At 42.9% G+C, this 25596-nt stretch overlaps 3 protein-coding genes across 3 annotated transcripts; 1 reads left to right on the top strand and 2 right to left on the bottom strand.

Annotated features, from left to right (window-relative positions):
• Nucleotides 1–555: 555 nt before the first annotated feature.
• Nucleotides 556–12113, bottom strand: ccne1 (cyclin E1). The gene is made up of 12 exons (XM_074667306.1): nucleotides 11861–12113; nucleotides 11303–11352; nucleotides 10988–11075; nucleotides 9071–9133; nucleotides 8431–8597; nucleotides 6926–7061; nucleotides 6469–6615; nucleotides 5643–5738; nucleotides 4135–4269; nucleotides 2048–2159; nucleotides 1762–1919; nucleotides 556–1523 (listed from the first exon to the last, which is right to left on the bottom strand). Exons 2-12 carry the CDS (start codon nucleotides 11317–11319, stop codon nucleotides 1338–1340), a joined length of 1305 nt encoding a protein of 434 aa, XP_074523407.1. The 5' UTR covers nucleotides 11320–11352; nucleotides 11861–12113; the 3' UTR covers nucleotides 556–1337.
• Nucleotides 10471–16059, top strand: LOC141788369 (uncharacterized protein F13E9.13, mitochondrial). The gene is made up of 7 exons (XM_074667307.1): nucleotides 10471–10530; nucleotides 13365–13497; nucleotides 13841–13923; nucleotides 14004–14184; nucleotides 14446–14596; nucleotides 14793–14920; nucleotides 15486–16059. The coding sequence occupies exons 2-7, from the start codon at nucleotides 13425–13427 to the stop codon at nucleotides 15674–15676; spliced, it is 807 nt and encodes a 268-aa protein (XP_074523408.1). The 5' UTR covers nucleotides 10471–10530; nucleotides 13365–13424; the 3' UTR covers nucleotides 15677–16059.
• Nucleotides 16060–17276: 1217 nt separating this feature from the next.
• LOC141788067 (tumor protein p53-inducible nuclear protein 1) lies at nucleotides 17277–23795 on the bottom strand. Its single transcript, XM_074666887.1, has 4 exons — nucleotides 23659–23795; nucleotides 22104–22247; nucleotides 21862–22009; nucleotides 17277–18222 (listed from the first exon to the last, which is right to left on the bottom strand). Exons 2-4 carry the CDS (start codon nucleotides 22225–22227, stop codon nucleotides 17997–17999), a joined length of 498 nt encoding a protein of 165 aa, XP_074522988.1. The 5' UTR covers nucleotides 22228–22247; nucleotides 23659–23795; the 3' UTR covers nucleotides 17277–17996.
• Between the last annotated feature and the right edge of the window lie 1801 nt (nucleotides 23796–25596).

Below are 25596 nucleotides of genomic sequence, written 5' to 3'. Positions count from 1 at the left end.
TATTGGTTTATATTGGCTTTAATTAATTTGTAGAAGTAAACACCCCTTTTACATCTAGAAGTGACAAGATTTACTGGTGTTTCTTCGCATCACTTCACTTCTATCTCACTGACTGTCCAAAGTTAGTGATGTGTTGTAGTTATAATGCCGACTCATTCCACTTGATGGTGGTAATTCACCCAAACCTGCCACCAACTCAGACAAACAGCGTTAGCGCTGTGCATTGTGGGAAACAGTATGCCAGGTAGACTGGTCCGTTGCACACTGATAAATTTTCCTGGATCAGTAAGACATCCAGAGATTTTAAGTGTACTGCGGATTTGAAAAGTTTTCACACACTGACTACTACAGACTGAATTTCAGGGAAAGTAGTAAGCACTGCTAGTGTAGGAGGTGGTTTGGAAAACAGCCAGACTGTACACTGATGGGTTACACTCAACACTGATGAGACTTATTTTAGATAATTTTTTATAAATTATCTCTGCAAAAAAACAAAAAACAAAAATGTGATTTTAAGAAAAATCCTCAGAGAGCATCTTAAATTGAAATCACGTAGCAGCATTTTATTTGAAAAGTCATAGAAATCTTACAAGTGGTAATGAGAAAACAAAACCAGCTGGGATAAAAATGAGAGTTAAATACAATCAACATTTCAGCTTCAGAAGCCCGGCTGGGTCACTGATCCATTAAGGTAGCCAAGCTACTGGTCCCCAAGCACAACAAAGGCACGCCTTTCCCGACAAAATGGCAGTGTAGAACCAGCAACACACACACACACACACACACACACACACACACACTCCCCTTTCATAATACACAGCCCACTTTATAGCAGCACATAGAGCTAAAATCAACCCTATGAATAGTTTTTGGGCAAAGCCACTAAAAGATAAACAGCATCTTCCCTATCTCTCTCTCTCACTCTCACTCACACACACACACACACACACGCACACACACACACACATGAAAAGAGACTCAACTGATGTTTCGACATTTTGGCCTCTGCATAGAAAATCTGATGAGGAAACCACCAAACAAAGGTGTGGTGGATGTTTGATGCTGTTCGTTCAGAAACCAGTCCCTGCTGCCAACTGATCCAGAAAGAAGGTTCCAGAGCGGAGGTTCCTGCACGGATACGTTCTCACTGTAAGGCAGCGTCCACTTCAGCCTAAGTTCATGTTTTCTCCCAGAACAGACATGTGTAAAAGCACCTGGACCCTCTCTGGAAGGAAAAAATACTGTTTCCACTGAGCAGCTGTGCAGTGGCACAGAGACGTCGCTGCTGACAGTTTGTTCCTGCAGAGTTTTATACGTGTTGGTCTCCCTGAGTCCATCTACTGTGGCAGGAAATGTTCTGGGGAAGGAGTACACATCCTGGGCTTGATTTTCAGCACCACAGCGTCCACTCGGACCGATTCCTCCGTCTTCTCGCTGCTCAGAGGAGGAGTCAGGACTCCTGACGGGACAGCACAGCTGCTGCGTCTCTCCAACTCCTCGTCCTGGTAGGAGTAGGCCTTTTCCTGTCGACAGCAGAGAGCATGTCATCAATGTATAACACTTGTGCTTGAACACAGAAAGGTTTGGATGGACAGTGTGACAGCGCCCGTAGTAAACTACGCCGTCCATAACATAATTGCGATCAATCAATAACCATTTTTTTCCAGCACCCCTCGTGACCACAGGAGCTGACCTCAGTTTGGGGACCTGAAGAAACCACGGCTGTGACTGTCAAAGGATCAACACTTGTTTCCCACTCACCAGCCATGTCAGGAAGGGGGTGTGCGTCTGGATGTTGTGCATGTTATCTGCAGGGATTCCTGGGAACGTCTTCATGGCTGACCCTCCGAACTCCTGCAGAGCTTTGGCAAATGGCACCATCCACCTCACACACTCCTCCAGCTCCGCCCTCTTCAGAGCTGCACAGGCAGAGACGGAACAAGAAGACAAGAGAAGACAGAGACGACAGAGAGGAGAGGTAAACGTTAGGGATAGTAAAACTTTAAAACTGCAGTCAGTTATTTTGTTTTAAGAGTTTTTCTTCTACCTGAGACATTTTCCACCAGCTCCAGAGAGGAGAAGTGGAACAGAGCAGAAGCAGCCAGGACACCGTTGGAGAATTCAAGGCAACGAACATCGAGCATACACAGGTCCAACAACTACAACAACCAAAGACAGAAAACCTCTTATTAAACATCAGAGCAGGACAGGAAAACTGCTCAGGAACAGATGCTGAGAATGGCAGAGACACAAAAACAAGTTTATTTCCTTTGTTTTCTTTTATGTTCTCATGTCTGAGAGACTGCTGTGCTCTTAAGTCAACACTGATAGCTCTTTGTGATCAAATCAAATCGCTGTATCAACAAGTGCTTTCAGGAGCTCAATGTTTCCCAGCCACTGAGACAAATAGTGGGCGCTTTTTAGATAAAGATGCACTCAGCAGAGATAAATCATCCAGGAGCAAAAAAACATGAGTACATCACACCTCCCAGTCATACAGACCAGGAACTGTGGGCTCTAAAGGGTTAAGACTGCCTATATTTTATTATATCCAGTTATTCATCACTTTGTGTCTCTTCCATGGCTGACACCTCATGGTGGTGGAGGGCTGGAAATCGGACAGTGGAAGGAACAATTTGTCCATTGTGGTAAGGAGGGAGTTGAGGGGCTCTAATTTCGTGGTGCAGCGCAGGGGGTGCAAGCCTGGCGCACCCTGCGCAGTGCTAATTTCGTGCGATGCACCGCCGTGCGCTGCCAATTTGACAATTTGGTAGACTGTCTGCGCAGAGATGGGTGTGACGGCGCGCCAGGGGGAGTTGATGGCGCACCAGGGGGAGGTGTCAGCAGATTCATGTTGGCGCTGTGACAATTTTGTGCCAAAAAAGTGCGCTGAAAGCTCGCCAGCTCCAACCTGGTCTATCCTCGGCGCAAGGCGGAGTGCACCCCACGCAGCTGTAATTTGGTGACAGGCGCACATGTGCGCACATGTCAACAAAGCCTCAGAGGCAGGTTTCCAGAGTGTCTGGCACATTTTAATGCAATAAACAATCACAGCAATCACTATTTAATGTAACTGTCTGAACCAGCATAAACATTTATATCTATATTAACTGTCCCGTCACATCTGATGTCAGATTAAAGCCGTTTGTCATAATGGAAAGTTAACCTGACGGCAGCTGGAAGTTTGATGCACATCTTACAATTAAACAATAAACAGCCTTAACATCTGATACTGAGTATATATCTGGTTCTCTCATTTCATTTAATTCAAAGAAAAGAGGGAGAGAAAAGACGAAGAAAAAAACAGACAAAATAAATGTTTGTCACTCAGGATTTACCCGTCATTTCCCATATTTCTCTGTTTTAGTCTTTATTTTTAATGTGATCTAAAAAGATGGAGTACATTGTTGTAAGGAGGATGAGGTGGAGACACTGGGAGAGTGTACAGTATATCACCAAAGGCTCTGCTTGGCGATGACAAACCAGGAGTGCAGGTGGATCAAAAGTATTCTGAATGGATAAGCCAGCTGTGTAACTGTCTCTTCATTTTGTACTCCTATTAATGACAAAGGAACAGATTAAATCTGTCCCGGGAGCTGGCCCACAAGGTGACGCGCTTCGTGTCCTCCGATGCGCCAGCTGTCCATTGACCTGCTGCAGGCACAGCGGCTCTGACCGTCTCCGCTACCAACACTCTCTCCGCGCGGTGCTGGAGATCACTCAGACCAATCAGACGCTGCGCCTCAGTCGCAGGGCACTTAAAGGCGAGGAGAGGCGCTGATTTGATTGGTGAAAACAGCGCTCGGCTGTGTTAAACCCACTCACGGCTTTTCTCCTCCCTCTCTGCCATTTGCGCTGAGGGAGGCGTGGATGCGCAGCTCTGCGCCTCTCTTGGCATTGCAAGAAACTTGCAAAGTGCGCTGGTCACGCCCTGTGCGCACGGCGAAGGCCGGCGCAGGGCAGGTGCGCCTGCGCCTGGTCTACGAAATTAGAGCCCGAGCTCTCAATCTACTGGTCAATCTATGTTCCAGCCCTCACCTTAGGTCACTGTGAGACCTAAAAAGACCTCACCTGTCATTTTAACTCACAGCAGTAACTCAGCTCCTCTAAACACTGGAAATAAAGATGACCTACCCCTGCTATCTGAACGAAGGTGGCCTGCGGGTACTTGGGGATGAGCAGCTCGTCCATTTCCTTCAGGTACGCTACCTGCATGTAAACATTGAGCCAAGAGATGGGAGTCTGAGGGCTGAGACTCCACTTCAGCTCCTGAGGTCGGGGCAGACAGAAAACAGGAAACCTTGTGTTAAAGGAGAAAGGTGCAGAACTTATCAACAAATTTGCTTTAAAGAGGAGGCTTTCAAGAACTGCTCGTGGAGTTTCTGCAGGACGTCAAATAGTGTTGCTTTAGTCAACGAAAATTATGACTAAATATCAACGTCAACGAACCTTTATCACGTGAAGGAAGCAGGAGGAGAAGGGACATGAATGGTGGTCATCTGACTAAAACTATAATTAAATATATAATGTAATATTGTGGGCAAATAAAAATGGGACTAAATGTGGTTTACAAGATGAAAACTCTGCTAATAAACGTCTTCATTTTCGTTAACCAAAACGATATGGGACGTAATGTCATTGCGTTATTTAGTATCACTTTTATCTTGTATCATTTCCATTTCCTGGGTAGCAGTTCAGCGGCTGCATCAGGTCGTACTGCGCAGACACAGGCGACGTCACTTCCTCTATCTCCCCACTCGCGGGGCATTATGTGGAAGACGGAGCTACGGATAGTAAAGTATAACAACAAAACGACATTTGGACACACTTTCATTATGCAGAAGTGGAAAAGAAAACCGAGTGTCTTGTGGTAAAAGATGGGGAGAAGTGTGGCCATAAAATTGCCGGAAAAAACACCACAAATCTTAAGAGACATCTCAAGGGATTCCATGATGAAATTAAGGTAAGTTAAGTCATTACTGTAACAATAATATAATTATAAGATATCCATGTTTGACTTGTGAAATGGATGAATTAAAGAACATTTTGTTAATATCTACTCCATACTGAGTACTTGTACTAAATTAAGTGGGGTGAGTAGAATTGCATTGCTCAAAAGAGATGAGATTAAAGTACAATCTTCATTGACTAAAACTAGACTAAAATGTCATCAGTTTTCATTGACTAAAACTATACAAAAATAATCATGGATAATTCTGACTACAATAAGACTAAAATGCTCAGACTTTTAGTCAACTGAAACTGGACTTGACTAAAAGGAGTATAAATGTGACTAAAACTAATAAAAACTAAAATAATAGTTTGACACAAAGACTAGACTAAAACTAAAATTAAAACAGGTCGCCAAAAACAACACTAACGTCAAACAGTCATTCATTGCACTTAAATGAAAAAAAAAAGCGGTCATGCATCTGGTTGCTGAGAGGAGAGGAAAATGGAGGATGCACTGAAGACTGCAGAGAGAGAACCTCACCAGGACACAAGACTTCATGTGCTACAAATGATCCTGATGAACGGGACTTAACACTGTGTTTGTGTAGCAGGCATTATACGTAAGGCTCCACAGGAAGCAGGGGGAAACAAAGCTAGCTGTAGGTGCTGACGTCACGCTGATCCCTCACCTTCATTATGATGACCTCCATGCTGAGGATCTCATCTTCAGTGCAGGCTTCATCTGTGACGTAGGCAAACTGGTGGATCTTGGGTGGATACATCTCCTGAACAAACAACAATAAGAAAAATGGGTCAAGTGCCTGTTACTGCTGCTTCTGTTTGTTCTTTTTAACTTATACTATCTGACTCTCTTCATTTTTTATTTTATTTAACATGACTACATTTCTCTGTTATTTCTATCTGAATGTTTTCCCCCTCTCAGGGTTTGTTTGGAGCCAGCTGTGGGCTCTTTTTCACTGTGAAAAACTTTAGCAAGCGCTCTGTTGCTGTTGCCATGTTTACACCGTGACCAGCTGGTAGCGCTGAAGCCAGACGTCTCATTGGAGAAAGCGCTCAAGATTCCCGCAGAAATCTGGATATTTCAGATGCACAGAGACACAGAGGAGGAAAACACTATGAGGGAAGAGAGCAGGAGCAAGACGATGGAGGCTTTGGAGAGGAGACGTAAGCCGTGTCTCTCCACTCTCATTATGGAGGCATCTCTGCTAGAAAGCATGGAGGAGCTAGCAGGAGTCAGACTGGCTTTGGGAAATGTAGAATGGTGCTCCTCACAGAGACGTGGCTGCATCAGGATATTCACGCCAGACAGTGAGGCTGTGGGTCTCTGAGCACGCAGACCTGACCACTTTGTTCCACGTTCGCCCTAACTGAGATTTATCAAACATTTTATCTGTAATATTCTAACTTTAGATAAGAAAAGGCTTTCTGATTCTGGTAATAAAGAGCACAGTATCTAAAGGTGAAGTGGATCCAGATCATTCTGCTGAACAATACCTCAACTTTAGCAGCAATGAAGAGACAGGCGATGCCAATGAGCTGCAGCGTGGATTTGAAGACGTTCCTCTGTGTGGCCATGAAGCGATCAAAGTAATCCTGAGCCAGGTGGTACGTCTCTCTGTGCAGTTTGTACACCTCACTCACCTGAAAACACACAGCAGAGGGACAGCGTTTAACCAGAGCGGCCTGGATCAGTTGTGAAGACCACAAACCAGCTAATGTTGATCTTTGTACACTACAAGTTAAGGAGGATAAAGAGAAAACAAATTCAAAACTGCACAATCATCAGCAACAACCATGCTGTAAAATGTCACGGCCGTGAAGGCTCTGCTTCACCGAGCTGGTTATTTTATGGTGACTGTTGGAGGCGCTGCATCGTACGTGGCTCAACCTAAGAACAAAAACACAGCAATCTCAGAAGTTCATGTGTTAGAGAGACTTCAAAGCTGCAGACCTCCATGAGCCAGTCCAGGAGGATGGTCCTCATCTTGGGCTGCAGGTGAGGATGTTTCTCCATCATGTGGACGTCTCTGCTGTAGGTCTTATCCTTTTCCAACATGTTGCTCCAAACCACATCCTTACTGGCCCAGCTGACAAAAGAAACACAACAGAAAAATAAAAACTGGCTCTGCCAGTCTGTAAAGTGGCAAAGCCAGCAGTTTGAGGATCTCTCCTTGTGTCAAATGTTTGTCTGTGAGCAGAGAGAGAGCATCAGGATCCTGGGGTATGATTGAAAGAGGAGGTAACACTCTGCAACTGTTTCACACTTTTCATTAACAAAAAAAAACAGCTGCATGTTCAGCTCCACTTTATCAAAGACAACGCTGACCCAGCCTGGTGTTCTCTGCTGCAGACAGCGACACAACCAGCAAGGAGCACGTTTTTTCCTCCATTCAAGTTTCTACATGTGGTGTCAAACATTAGACAGAATTTAAAGCACAGCTGCTGACAGAATATCAGTCAATCCTTTCTGACAAAGAGACGAGATTTGTTGAGTCCAACTCCTCTTCATTTGTCACTTCAAACTATGAGTAATCCTTTATTTTGGTCATCCAGTAATCCATCAGCTGGATTATTGTAACGTACTTTATTTTGGAGTCAGTTAATCAGTCCTCCCCACCAGCCGCTCGCCTTTTAACTGGAAGACGTCAGAGGGAGCACATTGCTCACATCATCCCTCCACTGGCTGCCTGTGCACTTCAGATCCATTTTTAGGTTATCTGATTGGTTTTTAAATCTTTAAATGGTCTGGCCCCACAGTACCTCTCTGAGCTCCTTCACCCCCGCGCTCCTGCTCGGTGCCTCAGGTCAGCTGATCTGCTGCTCCTGGAGGTACCCGGGTCGAAACGGAGGTTCAGAGGAGACAGAGCTTTTTCTGTTACTGCTCATAAATTGATCCTTTCTCATCAGACAGGCCTCCTTTCCATCTCTAAAATGTGTCTCAAAACCTATTTATAATCCTGCTGTTTTAACCCAGCTTGAGACTCTGCTCCTGTTTCAGTGTTTTATGTTTTGTTTTTATTGTTCTCCAATTGTTTTTAAAAACAATGAAACAATAATTTTAGAGCTCACACCACTGTTTTATTTATTTTAAACCTGATTTGTTTTGTCTGTTCATCGACAACACCTTGTTTCAGCTGTGGTTGTTTTTAAACTGCTGAGCCGAGTTGAGTATTGATTATTGTGGCGATGAAAGGATGTAATACATAATGCTGTGTTTGCCATTGTTACAATGCTGATTCTCCATTATCTTCTTTAGATCTAAATAAATGGTAAATGGACTCGTGCTTAAGAAACAGATAACCAAACCTAGAGATAAATTACAAGATACTTGAATTACTTTCGAAACAAGAGGAATGAAGTGCTCCAGGGCTAGGATTCTGTTCACACAGCGTTGAATAGTCAGTTTGGCTAAATGTGGCATACAGAAATAAGACAGGACACCAGGACAGAACTCACCACAGAGCAGGAAGAGGCGCACAGTGCACAGGAGTTGTAAATATGTTGTTGAAGTTGTAGTGGGGAAAACCAGCATTGATCAGGGAGAGCGGCTGGTCCTCCTCTTGATCCGGTGTGGGGATCAACCTGTGTGGACTCATGTAGACAGCCTCAGACCTCCAGCTCACCTTCACAGGACAGAGAGGACATGAGGGACAGCTCATGTCGCAGAAACCCACAACGGTCGGATCAACTGTCCAATAACATGACAGCAAGAGAAAGTCTCCTCAGTATGGCGTGAGTGTGGAGTAACATGAAACTCCACACCAGCAGGGGGCAGACACATGGGTACAGTGACTTAATCCCCCAAACCCTTAAAGCCCTCAGACTTTACTGTCAGCAGGGGAGGAGGAGTGTGAGTCAGTGGGGGCTCAGCGTACTCTAAAAGGATCAGAACTTCACAGACTACCTGGATCAAAGAGATGCCTACTCATGGTGACGAAAGTCTTTGAATATTGGGTCAGTTTGTGATTATCAGTTTCATTGGGCTGTGCTGTAACCCAAACACACCATTTCAAGTTGTAAGAGCCCAAACTGTGAGAGGCACTGAAAAATAAAAACATCGAGCTCTGAATGTCCGTGACGTCAGGGCTGAACTTACCTCACAGTCCCGCTGCTTCTTCTTTGTCATCTCTGCTACCTCCTCATCCAGATCTGGTAAATACTGAAAAGAAGAGGTCACAGAGCGTCAACGAATCTGTTCTCAAACAACACTGATGACCTTTGTCACTACAGAAAACAAGGAGTGTGTGAGATATCTGTATCCTGCCACAGAGGCGTGAGCAAGGCATCTATCATTCAACCCTAAATCAAACTCAGAGGTTTGAGCAGACTGTTGTGACACCACTGCATGGTGTTATACAACTTTAATGTCTCATTTCGCGCTGTACGGAGGCAGTAGAGTACATTTTTCTTGCACAATAATGGTGGGGAAAAAAAGAAATGTCTGACTCTAGTGTCCATTCATTGTTTAATTTGTTAAGCCTGCAATGAATGTACCTGACACCCCCTTATCACAGATCCTTGAAGAAACATCAAATTATGTGCTCATAGCGTAGTGACTTGTATAGTTAAAAAACTGTCAGTAAGAGCTTTCATAGTGGATTGGATTTAACATTCCATGCCACACGAGTCCAAATAACTTCTCGTTATTTTCTACAGATCTCATTTTTTTTAGACAATTATTTCCTATGAAACTGGCTCCTAAACCCCTGTTTTGTTTTTATTTACTATGCATTTATTAAGATGCCGCTGAGAGCATGCTCTCATTTCCAGTGAGGTTGAGAGTACACTAAAACTGCAATTGCAAGACAATAAATGAGCAAAGACAACCAATCAAAATGCGTATGAATACTTGTGAATAAGTGGAGCACAGTTTAGAAACAGTTACAAATTGTCTTATATTAATAATTGACCTTAGTTTCAATTTTTTGCTTTACAGTTTTCCAGCTGTGGGCTGCACTAAAGCTGAAAGATGTTTCTCCAATCTTACCATTTACTTTTCAAACTTTAAGCATTGTCCAGTCGATTAAACAAGTCTTATAGTGGCTGACACATTTAACAAAGAGGCGAAATACAATGTGAGAAGTCCAGACAGAGCTGCAAAGATGAAAAGTAGCCAGCACCTGTCTCATGTAACTAATTAATACATACAGACCGAAAAAGTGTGTTGAACACTGTGTACTGACTCAGTACTGTGTTAATGCATGAGCCATGCTGGAAATTAAATGCAGGGGAGGCTGATGTCAGTGTGCAGAGGGCTGATGCATACTAAAATATTCATGTTTTTATGCCAAACATTAGGTAACATAGAGATTTTTCTTGGTGTGACACAGTATGATGTGATTAAAATTAACATGTAAAGGTAAAAACCTGCACACGTGTTAATCATAGGTCAGATAAAACAAAGACCGGTTGACACAGAGATGGTACTATGAAGAGCCCAGTGTTACTGCAGAGTCTGGACAAGTGATCTGGTTTAAGAGAGTCCCTCCATATCACCAGAGAGAGCAGAGCTCGTTTTCACAGGACGGACAATGGTCCTGTTCATAACTTTAAAAGGTAAGTTAAGCCTATTTCTGTTTTTGTTTTTGCCAGAGGATGCACGTGATGATGATCTGATGTGGTGTTGGAGAAAAACAAAAACATGAAGTATATGGACGTATGTCCACTCAGAGATTCAAAGGGTAATTTGTTGTGTCTGAACTCATCAAACCCTTTCTGAGTCCCTTCTGCTCTGAGGGTGGGGTTCCCATTCTGTACGGACTATATTAATTAATATGATGCTTTACAAAACTTAAAAATCGATGAATTGATCTCCCTCTGAGTGAGCCCAGAACATAGCAGTAGATGAGAACCTTCAGCACAGATCATGACCTGCTTCATTTTGGTGTTGCTGGTATTTGGGGCCACATGTATTAACTGTTGTCTCGCACTGAGGCCTACCTGTAGCAGTAACACCTAAAAATGTGGTTCAGTCCAGTTACAGGCTTGTCTGTGAGCTTTTCACACTACTTACAATAGCAACATCTGCCTTCCTCTTCCTCGATCGTGCTGTACTTTCTTTCGGCGCCTCCGGAGCTGCTGACTTTGGTTCCGTTTCTTCCCTGAAACAACATCAGAATCAAATCACAGCTGTCTGTCCACACAGGCATCATGAAACACTTGAACAAGCCAGAAAGGATGAGTTAATCTGGTTAAAATGAGCTCCTGTAGCAACAGGCTAACTGGTCTTTGGCTTTAGCATCAGCTCAACTTTCCTCTGTCGTCACACACTTTGAATGACGCGCTCAAAAGAGCCACAAACTTTGATTTAACGCCGTGTTCAACTCACCCTTTTCCTGGCATCATACACAGGGGGTAGGAATCACTATCAGAGCCAACCTGTGAACGGAAAACTTTTATTTCAGGGTGAAAGAAAGCACATTCACACACTCCCAACCCCCACTCTGAACTCCCTCCTCCTGACAAAGCCCGGCTCAGCCTGGCGCGGGGAAATGCAGGCGGTACGTAATGTTATAGATCGCCCAAAAAGAGCACATGATACAAATATAGGCACCAAACTCAGCGATGGCACAGAGAAGAAGCCGTGATGTGCACTCTGTGTTCTTACTTGGGTTATTTTGGGGAATAAATATGTTATTTTTCCTTGTAAAAGCTGGACAGCTGGCTGCTAGATAATGGCCGAACAACAGGCAAAGCAAGGACTCCTACATACTTAATTCATCTTTTCACACTAAAATAATCACTAAAAAACGTCATTTTAACAAAGTCAGTATTCAATCATGACCACACAAACAATTGATAAATGCTTTGATCCTTAAGTTGTGGCCTGGACAAGTTTAAAGTGAAATAACTTCTTTCAGAGGCAAAGTTTGGTTTCAACACTCACCCCGAGAGTCTGCGCTTGAAGTTCACTTGTGTCCCTCTTTAAAGAATAAATAAATGAATACTGAGAGGCTCCTCCGTGTGCTGTTCCGACCTGTAGCTGCTCTTTCTGTGAGAGTGTGTGCAGGCCGGGCTGGTTTAGTTCCTCTGAGGTGGCGCCTTGTAGAGGACCAGATGACTTCAGGCTTTAACGTCAGGGAGGAGTACATTTAATTTGGCGCTAAACTCCCGGCTCCAACCGATCTTTACAGTCCCATTTCAACCAAATTCTTCACATTGACACATCTTTGGCGTATGTAGAGTAAGGTTATTGGATAAAATGTTTGTATTTTGAGCGAGTTAAAGAATAATATAAGTTTATAAACGGGAGGCGTGCCTGTGAGCGGTGACAGCTGCGGGGGCGTGGCTTCGGAACAGGAAGTGCACCGGCACCGCGTGGCTAGTCTGTCAGATGTAAACAAAGCCGAAGTCCTTTAAAAAGAAGCTTAATTTGATCATAACGCGACCAAGAAAATGCCAGAAAGTAGAGCCAACTCGTTCTCAGAACTTTACAGAAAGCTGTCAGGCATTGTCACCCTGGGCGCGTCATTGTTTAGCAATAAATAATGATATATGTTAGCTCGCTGTGCTTCCGCCGGGCGCCCATTTCCAGTACGGGTTGCCATATCCGACGTTATCCCTCTATTGCATCCACAGGAACCAGAAGTGTCTGAACTTAATTCAAAAAGGGCCTAGGGCCAGCAGCTCCTACTGACATATATGTTGACTAACTATTAATTAAAAGTCAATAAGGTATGACAAAAATCAGTTACAATTAAGTTATATTCTCCATAAGTGGATGATATAGGGAAAATATGTCAGGTTTTGTCATGGCATGATCAGGACCTGGATTTCATTGCGTTCCTATTTCATTATGTTTTTAAGGCCTTTTCCTTGACAACTTTACAAAGCTCCAATTTTCACACTTCATGAACCATTTAATAACTTTAATCTAATCTTGTGTCCTTAATGTGTTTTTTAAACTCTCAGTTTCATATTGTGACAAATAAATTGATTTAAAGAGTACTTCAGATAATTTACAGTACTTACACTTTTATTCATGCAGCCTTCAGAGTGTAAAGTCAGTATATAGTTTTAAGGGATGTTTCTGAACTTATTTTAGTTTCTTAGTGCACTCAACAGAAAACTTAAATGTACACTTGTTTCAAATATTTATTAATATCAGTGCTAGAAATAAAACATTTTAGATGAGAGCTGAGGTCTGTTAAGAAAATAGAAATAGAAAAACAGCAGGGATTGGCCTCCCAGGCCTAACTTTAGCACTTGCTTTTCTTTTTATCAGACATTTCAGCTGTCCCTGATTATCAAAAAGCTTATACTGCACATGCTTTAAATATTTATCATTTAGTTTTGGGCTAACTTATGCTATATGGTTCTTGCATGCTTTGTAAACTCTGGTGGCAGTTTGTTTAACACAGCTGACCTTTGACCGGTCACGTGATCATCAGGTTTGGAGAGACAAAGAACAAGGTTTCCCCTTCTACTCTCTGGTTCCTGCACTCCTCATAATGAAGTTTTTGGACCTTTTTGGGCGTCTTAAGTCAGTGGTCATCGGGATGATTCATGTCAAAGCTTTACCAGGTAAACTACAGCAGCAGCCCATGCACTCTGATGCTCAAACTGATGTATTCAATGCATTCAATTACAGGGCAAATTTGTTTCAAACACCAGAAGCAGAGGGGCTTTTTGTTGAAGACTGTCCCTTTGTCCATTATATTGTATGATTATTAACTTTTTTAAATGGTAAAGCTGTAAAGGACATTGTGCTGTACTGTTTTGTTGCTTACTGTGAGAGGACAGGGACTGAACTGGTGAAGAGGAATAAAACAGGCAGAAAGACTTTATTCCACCTCTGTCATGTTGAGACTGTAACCGTGACTCTCAGTATCCCGCTGTGTGTGACACATGTTCCCGTCTCTCTCAGGCACGCCCCTTGGATCTCTGAAAATGTCTGAAATCACTGCAGAAGCATGCAGAGAGGCAGAGATCTACCGTGACGCAGGGATTGTAGGTCTTGTTAAACCTTGTACACATCTTGAGGCCTTCCCATGCAGACCAGTAACCACAGCTTTCACCTTCTTTCTCAGGATGGTCTGATCATCGAGAACATGCATGACATCCCATACACCTTCTCAGTGGGCCCTGAAGTGTGTGCCTGTATGACCGCGGTGTGCTCTGCAGTGAGGAACATCTGTCCATCCCTGCCGCTCGGAGTGCAGATACTGTCCTCTGCAAACCAGCAGGCTCTGGCTGTGGCCCTGGCTTCAGGTTCAGCTCTTTTCAGCATCATCAAAAAGTTTTTGAGAGGCTAAGGAAATACTCCAACCTCAGATTGAGGAAGAGCAATGCAGAAATTGTGATAGCAGTGGATAGTAATGAACCAGCTGTTTCGCCTGGCAAGACCTCTGTTGGGGACATGGGAGTTTTCGCATCCAACATGTTTTCTGAACTTGGAGAAGGTCTAGGATTATGTCCCTCAGGGGGTCTTGCCATCCACCATTGCTTTACAATGTCTCTGTATGGTCACAGGTCTGGACTTCATCAGGGCGGAGGGTTTCGTCTTCTCTCATGTGGCTGATGAAGGCCTTCTGAACGCCTGCGCTGGAGACTTACTGAGATACCGCAGACACATCGGGGCTGAGCACGTGCAGATCCTGACTGACATCAAGAAGAAGCACAGGTGAGATCAACAGTTTGAGCAGCAGATGACACACTGCTGCTTCTGCCCACATGAGATTTTAACATGTCTGTTTACCCTGTAGCTACCTAGCTTTGGCCAAATGTGCAGGCGAGGTCTCAGTTTAATTCAGAAATAACAACACCTGGTGTGTGAATGAGTTTATTTACCCTGTGTGTGTTTGTGTGTTTGTGTGAAGCGCCCATGCTCTGACCTCAGATGTGAGCATTGAAGAGACAGCGCGTGCTGCAGAGTTCTTCCTCTCAGATGGACTCATCGTCACAGGGACAGCCACAGGAGAGCAGGCCGACCCAGAGGAGCTACGAAGTAACTCACTCTTTACTCTCTAAACCATATCAGTGATTTCAGACTTTGACATTTTACTTGTTCACTTGGAAATGAGTCTAGATTAAATAACTGGATTTGATTGATGAGGGCTAAGGTGAGACATCAGAAATGAAATTAAAGCTGCTTGGGATGCACCAAAACTATTTCTTTGGGGGGGACTGGGGTTTGACAGGAGTGTTATGGGGTTTTATGAATTCAAAAAACTTCTTGTTTGGATAATTATTCAATATATTTTAACTATGTTTTAAATCTTATACACTTTTGGCGTTTTGGGAGGACAAATTAGATTTTGTGGCTCCAGAATGACGTGACTCAAGGTGAGATGACTCAAAGTGGCTCTTTTGATAATAAAAGCTGCAGACCCCTGTTCCAAGTCCTAGGGTTTACTCTGTGGTACTTTTACTTTCACCCCTTACACAAACATGCAGGACAAGGATAGAAAAAAACATACTGCAGCTCTTACTATAAATGGCCTAGTTATAGTTTCATTTTTTTATCAGTAGTCTCACTAATGGTTTTAGTCAGCTCTGTTTCTTTTCTGCAGAGGTTTCCCAGTCGGTGAGAATCCCGGTGCTGGTCGGCTCTGGTGTGACTTATGACAACATTGAACTGTACACTAAAGCAAACGGGATGATCATCGGCTCTCATTTCAAGGCTGGAGGCCACTGGGCCAACGCGGTGGACCCGGAGCAGGTGGAGAGGTTCATGAGGAAGATGTTTGAGCTACGTAAATGAGAGGGAAGGAGAAAAGCCACTCAGTGTTCTCCAAACTTATTCAAGCTAGTGACCTTTAGCTGTGAGGCAGCATCACTAACCAGTGTGTCACTGTACAGCTCTACAGTAAAGTGATGTCTATGTAGCTGAAACATTGTTCCTCAGTCTCATCATAATCATGAATGCTTTCATGTTAATGACCTGACATAAAAATCATAAACACAGAGATGATCTTAAATATTTTTAAAACAGAGATGACAGCACCTGAAGCAAAAAAAAAACATGAAAAACTTGAACTTCCTATTTTCATTCCTGCAGATTGAAAAGAACAGCCTCTTTATAGCACATAGCCCAGAGCTCTGTGCTGCAGCTTGTGTGAGCTTTTTTAACTTTATGTTGGTCCCTGTCACTCAGCTTATCATATGTTAAAAAATCCCTCCCTGGTTTGAATTCCATATCTTCTTTTTCACCAATTTGAACTTATTTTCTTTCTCAATAAATTGAGAATAATAATAAAAGAAAAAGAGCCAACCTCTTTCCTCTGTTTGTCTTATGTTTTCATTCCAGGCAGTGTCATCCAGCTTCCAACTTCAGAACATCAAGTTTTTGAAAAGGGGATGTTGTGGTTGTTTTTCAAGTCTTCATTCTGTCTCCCTGGTGCCCCCGTGGTAGCTTCACACGATTTATTATAATTTGCAGTTAGCCCACAAATAAAATATGAATTAACCCCCATACCCCACCCAATCTATGAATATATGAATAAATAGATAAATTAATAAAAATAAGGAAAAATGAATTGATAGAAAAGGTTTACAATTAGTAAGGTAATATTTATAATGTGTGTCACCATAGCAGCGCAACAGCGTTCCCCACTTATAAATCAAACGAAGAAGAAGAATGCGACCCAGTAAATAAAGAGCAACGATGTTTGGTGACGCCATTTTTCAAACAAAAACAAAGTTCCCTACATGAATTCGACTGGAGATTTAAACATGACATGACGGGGGTTATATGTTCCTTATTACGGCTGCCACACAGGCAGTAAGGATTCTTTTGACCAAACAGCAGACTGCAGTGTTTCTTGCTCCACCTTCTTGGGGTTTGATCAGTATGCCTGGCACCCCAACAGAAGGGAACCAAAAAGTGGGACAGTACAGGGCCGTACTTTGGGGACCTGTTCCGGTGTCAGTCAAAGGAAACACCACAAATGGCATGCCATACCACGACAAACCAAACTGAATCACTTGGTGGCAGTAGTCTCGTTTCCTCCAAGCGGTTAAAACTGGGATGGATTCAAAATTACTGACCCACTGCTACTGGCATCCGGCTTTCACGCCAACTCCCCTGCCCCCGGGCTGTGGACACGCAAACAGGATCAGGATCAAACCTGTACCAAACCATACTGATCCAAACTGGACTGAAAAACGGGGTGTTTCGATCAGTTCACAGACAGATTCAGTGATTTCTACAACATATGATCATGTAGCAGTTTGAAAATCTGCACGTTTAGTCTCAACAGCCAGCGCTGGTACTGAATACTCCAGGGTGGTTCAAGAGAGAGCTGGGTGATATGAATGATAATTATAAACACAAAGTTAAGAAAACAAGATTTATTTGCACTTTTTTTAACGTTTCATAAATACAGAAATGGAAAATCATCACATTCAACCTTATTTACACGAATGCACCTGCAGTGAGCAGACTGTGTATCACCAAAATAGAGACTAACCTCATTAAAAAAATTAATGAACAGTGGTTTAGTAATCGTTCCCCTGGCGTTCTAACAAACGAAGGAAACACTGAGGAAATTCACATTCTGTGTTTGTTCTCGTCATCATGTATATCACTCAGGTCAACATGGTCTGAAATCAACACAACAAACACATCTCAAAAGAAATGCTAACACACACACACACACACACACACACACACACACACACACACACAGTAAAATACACTCTGAGTACAAGGAAAGAATCAACACTCAAATGTGCCAAAAATACACACTGTGACAGTAACATTATCACGAAAATTTCAACACAACACAAACTTTTCAAAAGCTTTTTTCAAATATTTATCAACAGACAACTGTTATCATAACAAGGCCGTAAATTTCTGACATGAAAATAACTGCATTACCTCCTAACTTGGAGGACCGAGCGTCACGTGGTTGACATGGAGCATGAAATAAAAGCATCTGCAGCTGTGGTTCATCGGGCACATGTGGATCACCTGTGGATTCTCTCACACAGACCTGAAACACTGACGGAAACCTGAGTCGCTGAGAGTCAAGGCACTAAGCTGAGAAACACCCTCCCACAAACAGACCCATCATGGCTGTTCAGTAGTTGTAGAGGCGCTGGCAGGGCTGTTTGAAGTGACCATAATGCTTCTCTGACGGAGAGAACCGCGTCTTAGCCAGATTCTGTCTGTGGAGGGCGCTGCGGCTCAGCTTCCTGCGCTCATGCTGAGTTTGAGCCCTCTGGACGGCCAGCTGGATGTTGCAGGGCAGAGGGATCCCCCAGGCAGCCAGACACCAGGAGACGTGCCTCCTCACCACCACAGGCCTGAACAGACACAGGGCAGATGTTACAGCCATGACTGAGAGATCAAATCTTGACTCAATCATTGAACAATAACACCACAATCAGAAACATTTAGCTCCCAGACCCTACTCCCTAAAGTTCCTGGACCTCTGGAGAGTATAACCCTAACTCAATCTAGACCCTGGTTCTAAAAGACCCCAATTTTTTATTCTATTTTTGCTTTGAAGCATCATCTTATGATAGGGGTCTAACTGTTACACAGGCTGACAGTTGTCCAGGGTCACTACACAACCACAACAGCAGAGGGCGCCAGCTTTTTATAAAGACAGACATTGTGTCCCAAATCGCATACTTCCATACTGTGTACTCAAAATTTTTAAATTGAGTGTACTAAGCATACTACATACTCACTGGCTTAGTGCGCAAATTTTGAGGGTGTAGTGCTGTCTCAAATCGCATACTGCCGAGCGCCGTACATACCGGGAACGATGACATGATGTCGACCTCTTCTTCTTCTACGTCTAATTGTGAACGGCTTCCAGCGCGTTTCTGCCAAACACCACCACTATTTGCCAGCAAATTTTTCAAAGCCTTTTCAGTAGTATATTAAACACAGCTAATAACACGATCAGCAGTGTAGAGTTTATTAATGGGGGTCGGTGCAGCTGACTGAAGCTACCAAGAGAGCTACGCGAGGCGCTGTGGCAGTTAAAATACATCCACAAATTAAATGTCTGAGTGGTGCTTCTGGTCATGTATTCACTGTGCAGGGTCTAACCAGCTTGTTATTATATTTACCTGGTTCACCGGGTAATGTTAGGGCCCCGGTAACTGTTAGCCCAATGAGCTTTGGCATTTGAGATAGCTGTTAGCTCAACTAGCATTAGCATAGCCCAGTGTTTCTCAATCCTGGTCCTGGGGACCCCCTGCCCTGCATGTTTTAGATGTTACCTCACTCCAGCACACCTGGTTCAAATGAATGGCTCGTTATCAGGCTCGAGCAGAGCTTGATGACGAGCTGATCATTTGAATCAGGTGTGTTGGAGTCGGGTAACATCTAAAACATGCAGGGCAGGGGGTCCCCAGGACCAGATTTGAGAAACACTGGCATAGCCTATCATTCGCAGAACAAAACAAACAAAAACAAGTTACACCACATACACAACGTCAACAGCTGATGGTGCTTGGTGGAAACAACACATGTAAAAAACAACATCAATAAGTTACATTTATACATTGCTGCCAGAGGATGAAATGAGTTTGTTAAGTGTCCACAGCTGCATACTCAAAATCCGGGCCGATTTGAGTACATCATCCTGGTACTTTTGCATACTTAATTCTCGCATACTATGCATACTGTTTTTCATTTTGACGCAGTATACTCAAAATTTTGAGTATTTGAGTATGGAAGTATGCAATTTGGGACGCACTAAGAGACTTTTCAGTGGCTGAGGTGATCTGTCAATCACAGCAGAGACGCAGTAACAGGAGATGTTGGAACTGTCAGGCAGACAAAATAATACAGAGTAACGGAGTGCAAAGTCTGAAGAAAGGGCATCCAAAAAGAGTGCAAACTGTAAAAGAAAAGCTCATCGTAGTCCTCAAAGAGACCGTTTCCAGGAGACTGACAGGAGGGTGTGTGAGTTTATTGAGAAACGTAAAAAAAGGCCTGATCATTAACAGAGCTGTCATCAGATCACACAGTTCTTACTGATTGTATTTAAAGCCAAAGTGAAAGCAGTCTCTAATTATTATTTCAGTGAATTTCTCTGCATTTTGATTTAAAAAAATAGTTTAAAACAAACTGAATTTTGGTTATCAGAGTCTTTCTCTGAAGCTTGGTCTCGAAAAGAGGGGGTTGTCTTATAATCAGCGTCATCCTATGACTGGATCAGTACAGTAGTTCCTTACTTAGTCCTTAGTCTTGTGATGGATTCACTGAATTAATACTTTTGCAGTCAGGAAATCAGTAGCATGTTATTGAAATGACATTTGAGCTTCACACCCTGAGAGTAATGTCAGAGGTCAAAGGCTGTGGTGTGAATATGGTCCAGAATGATGTAACGCGGGCTGCACGGTGGTGCAACAGTTAGCGCTGCAGCCTCACAGCAAGAAGGTCACCGGTTCAAATCCCCACCTCGGCCGGTGGGCCTTTCTGTGTGGAGTTTGCATGTTCTCCCCGTGCATGCGTGGGTTCTCTCCGGGTACTCCGGCTTCCTCCCACAGTCCAAAAACGTGCTCACCAGGTTAATTGGTCACACCAAAATTGTCCCTAGGTGTGAGTGTGTGCGTGCATGGTTGTCTGTCTATGTGTCAGCCCTGCGATTGACTGGCGACCAGTCCAGGGTGTACCCTGCCTCTCGCCCAATGATTGCTGGGATAGGCTCCAGCCACCCGCGACCCTGTAACAGGATAAGCGGTATAGAAAATGGATGGATGGATGATGTAACGCAGAATGACTGATGTTTCTGAGCCCTATTTTTTAGCCCCTCCCCCCTTCCATTTAAGAAACACTGAATCAGCATCTAAATATTGGTGTTACCAGTGTTTGGTATTTCCCTTTAAATAAATTGGGATCTACACTAATTTGGAAGATGCTAACATAAACATCATCAGGTATTTCACTGTGGCGGGGAATGACACCGCGTGAGGCACGCTTTCAATTTGTGACTCAAAAGATTTAATGCTTTGAGGGTAAAGGCACCACTACACCTGATTAGTATTATTTTTTTACCAATGTTTGAGAAATAAATGTCCAAGATACCTGTGGGATATAAGATAATATTATCTGTATCACCTAATGTTGTTCAGATATCATTAATAAATCATTAACAGCCTCATTAAGTCTGGATGAAGTCTCAGTGAACGTAGTCTCCCCTGTCTGTTCCTGAACTCAGACATGAAGTGAATCCTAGGCTGGGGCCTTATAGAGAAGCAGGCTTTGAGCCTCCTCACCGACCGCTACGGGGTGCAAGACCTGACAGTCAGCTGGGTCTCTGATTGGACAAACTCAGGCTCTGGATATCTTCTAAACTGCTGAGTGAGGAAAAAATTCAGCGTCGTACAGCGTGTGCCAATAAAGAGATAAGCAGTTCAGACCCAATCCAAACCAGGCTGTAAACATGTTTTAATGCGGTAAAGGTCTGTTGTTTTGACTGGGGGTGAATGTGGTTTCTGGTCTTTTTGCGGCCAGCCTCAAGTGGACACATAATCAGCTGCAACTTTTAGCATTTCTGCACAGGCTTCAGTATTTAAAACTGGATCTTTCTCCTTAGCTAAATATAAGAAAAAAGTCCTATTAAATAAATCCGATTAGCAGACACTTTAAACATGTGTGTTTGCGGCGTGCATTGCTTCATTTCATCATCTTTTTTATTTTTTTTTTTTAAATTCAATACTCAGTTTATGTATGATTCTTTTCTAACAGGTCAATACTAATGAAAGGTTTTTGGCATCACTGTGAAACATCTTGTGTTGCCTTTTTTTTATAAGTTCTGGCACTTTGATCGAAATACTTGTAGTTTCCTAAAGTCGTGCAGGCTTCGACTCTTCAACATGTGACATCTTTCCCTCTTATTACACAAAGCAGGAATCATGAACCGAGGTTCTCATTCAGGGATCAAATCTCAGAGAAATGTTCTGAGCTACACAGAAAGTAACCTTGAGGTGTCTTCTTCATCTCCGTCAGAGCCCTCCTCTTCCTCTGCTCCACCCATCCTGTGCCTCATTTGGTAGACAGACATGCTGGGGTGCTCGATCAGCAGGTTCTCCAGAGGATGCACCTCAGGGGCTGACAGGGCCCCAGTCTCTGGTTTAGGGAAAATCCCAGTCCAAGCAGGTCAGTTTCATACCACAGCCTGAATGACATGTAACCAAACTTTTATCTGAGATTTAAATCTTACCTGGGAGATCAACAATGACCCATCCTCCTTCCTCAAACTCCATCAGGTCATTATAAGCATCATCTGCAACCCCAAAGTCATCACTGGAGTTCCCCAGGAAGTGGGAGAGGATCTTTCCGATCATCTTGAAGCCTTGGTGTAGTTCTGTGTTACATGACAGAAACATTCACATCAGAGCTGGTGATTCAAATCAATCCAGGTTTCAGTTCAGAGCGGAGCACTGAGCTGACCCAGCAAACTTTTCCTTCTGCTCGTGTCTGATGTGAATCACTACTAACAACAGCTCCCTCTAGTGGCTGTTCTAAACTCCCCCTCTGAGCTGTCATGTCTTCATATCAGCAACTGCTTCGTCCACCCACCTCAGAGACCCGAGCAGGTTGTGATGCTGCTGTGACGTAGAGACGGTGACTCACAGGAGGATTAGGTTACACTGATTTCAGAGCCCTTACATAAGCTGTGATACTGCTCTGTGCTTTTCCTTGAAGGAGGGCAGTGACCTCAGCAGACTGACCTCGGCCATCAAACTTATCAACCCTTTGCTTGTTGCGCAAAACATTTAGTTTTGGATGGTTGTAGTTTTACAAGCACACTTAAAGGCACCTGAATAGGCAAAAAAGGTCATTCTTGCTTTTTTTTTCTTTTGATGAACCACAACCATAACAAGGTGATTCAAAACTAGGTCTAAACTAAAGAGGAAATCTCAAAAAAATTTTTTTTTTACCCCACTGGCAGATGTTTTTATTCATAATAAGCAATTCAGACCTCATCTTTCTATTCAAATATCTCGAAATGAGACATGTTTCAGGACTTTTCAGTTGCCTTCATGCCATGGTCCACTTTAATACCAGCTAACCCTAACCCACTTTATTAGCTCAACAACACCCACACTTACACTTACAGGTCACAACAAGCAAAAGCAGTCAGTGTTAACGGTCAGATAAATTCAGCTCAATACGTGAGGGGAAATAAAGCAGCACTGGCTGTAGTTATCCACATTAACCGGCTGCTTGTTTGCAGAAGATCACTTTGTTTTCCCGACTAAAAATACATCAAAATATCAAATCAAATTTAATATGCATTTGTAGAGATACTTGACGTGTACTTTGCTACAGAAACACAAGATGTGTCAGTATATTTAGAGTCTCTGCCGTTGTATAATAGAAACTCATTGACCCATAAATAGACCCGTGTTTTCCCCGAGTGTCTGGATGCCTTCGTGCCTGCTTGTTGTTGAGTCTCTGCAGTCTAGTCTCTCTGTACAGTAGACACACACCCATCTACTCAATAACACACCACAGACCGTCTGTGGAATAACTGTTTCAACACCTACAGTGAGAACAACATGTTGAAGCTGTGGTGCGACCCTGAACCCGATGCAAACATTATACGATTTATTTCTGGGAAATGTGTTTTGATTCTGTTACAGCCAAACAGACACGGCTGACGGTGGCCAATCGCAGTAAAGCAAAGACTGGGAGAGAACAAAAGAAGAATGAACCACAGCTGGTGAAAGTTGAGTTCTGTTTGAGTGTTGAACAAAAGTCACTTCTCCTACCTGAGGAGGTAAACTGTCGCTTCTTCAGGTGAGCTGTTGTTCAGAAAAGGTCCAGATTTGCTGCTGTTCGCTGTTCTTCGGAGATTGTTTTGATCAGAAAGTTGTTTATCTCCCACAGCCCGTGCACCGAAGACGTCACTAACTCCACCCATTATGGGCGGAGTCGGCGTGAGTCATGGTGACATGACTTTGTCAACAGCTTGAAGCCCCGCCTATTTTATTTTTGAATTATGTAGGCCGGAAAAACGTATTACCTGCTCAGAGATCAAAATTCATGGTCTTTTTTTTTTATTCTATAGTTTCAGATGACTTTGAAACCACTCAAATAAAAGGCATGAGGCAGAATAAATGCAACAACACTTTGGAAACTTTGAACTTAATTAAATTAGTTTTTGATTTAATTCATCAAAAACTGATTTCCTTCATCTAATTTTTATACTTTCAAACTTTTTTGGCACTTTACCAGAAAATAAAAAGCTCCAAACTTAAGGTAACCCAGTGTTCCCAAACACTAAGTCCTTGGTTTGGGGTTTGCGCATTTATTGCATTTGTTGTAAACCATTCACCAGTTAAAGCTTACACTTGAATAAACTTTGTTAAGGCCTTGGTTTTATCAAGTTTGGTGAAATGTAGCATGTCACATTTCACCACACTGTAACTTTCTAACCTTAAACATAGCAGAACCGTCTAAATAGCTACTTTCCAACCTTGAAGTAAGAGCTGTACATTTTGGATTGGGTAGCTGTGTTGCATTTTCACCATTAGATGGCAGCTTTGCTCAGTTTTGTTCGTTACTGTGAAAGAGACTGTTTTGACCATAGACTGGTGACTCAATGACAAAAGCCCATAATCATATAAAACTGTGTTTAAATTAATACTGTTCATTGCTGATATGGGTATTTCTGCTATGCCTGGAAAAAAAAAAAACATACATCACTTTAAAACGTGTTTTAAAACTATCTTGTGTGATGCTGAATTATCCCAATATAACATGAATACTGGAACATAGTGATATGTCTTTTTTTATTGCCAGTGTCTTTGCTTAAAATATCCAAATTTTTTATATTGAAAACAGAAAGTTACATCCTACAGCTTTCCAAAATGGGTTTACAGTAAAGTCTGTTACACAGGCGCACTCCACATGTTGGAAGTGCTTGTTGGAAAATTGTATGAATATATTACCATTATGTTTTATATATTATCATTATGTTTCATATATTATCATAATGTTGATTACATTATCATTATGTTAACTAACAATCCTATGTGTTGATTATCACATGTTAAGTTCAGGAGGTGCACACAGTCATTCGTTACATATTATGAGCACAGAAAGATATTATGTTCACTGAATAGCACCGTACTAACATGAGAATTTACTAGTTCACTGATCGCGTTCAGGAGGTCAATCTTAGCTTGGAGGAACGGTCCCCCCTTCATCGTGTTGTCCCACAGGAAGAGCTGTGCGTAAATCTGTGTGAACTTTGTGTGAACGCTTCAACTTATATCCTGAGGAGAGTCTTCCCCCCAGATGATGAGTGGCCTGAGGAGATGACCTTCACACCTCCTTGTATTTACTCTTGAGAGCGACAAAGATGATGTCATAAGTGAACATGTCTGTTGTAGTGTGAAATGTATTAGCATATGGGTGGACACCAAGTGGCTAGAAAGATTTACACTAAGGATCCTGATCTTCAGTGAGAGGAAGTTGCCTTTGTTGTAAACTGCTCACTCCTTGCAAGTAAAAGTTCATTGAACAGACTACTCTGCTCTCTGTGATCATTTCTGCTGCCGCCTGTGAGTCAGGGCACAGGAAGAATTTTCCTGACAGTGCTGCTTTGGAGCTGGACTGAATGGTACAGAAGAGTTTTCCACTGAGCAAATGTCTGTCAGATATCCAGCTTAAAACAAGCTTTACCACGGTCAGACGCTAAGGAA

The sequence above is a fragment of the Halichoeres trimaculatus genome, unplaced genomic scaffold (assembly GCF_033239565.1).
Source record: "Halichoeres trimaculatus isolate MK-OKI-2021-1 unplaced genomic scaffold, fHalTri1.1 fHalTri1_scaffold_3, whole genome shotgun sequence".
NCBI classification, from domain to species: domain Eukaryota; kingdom Metazoa; phylum Chordata; class Actinopteri; order Labriformes; family Labridae; genus Halichoeres; species Halichoeres trimaculatus.
The sequence above is the reverse complement of the archived record's forward strand: the minus strand, read 5'-3'. Positions and strand labels throughout refer to the sequence as shown.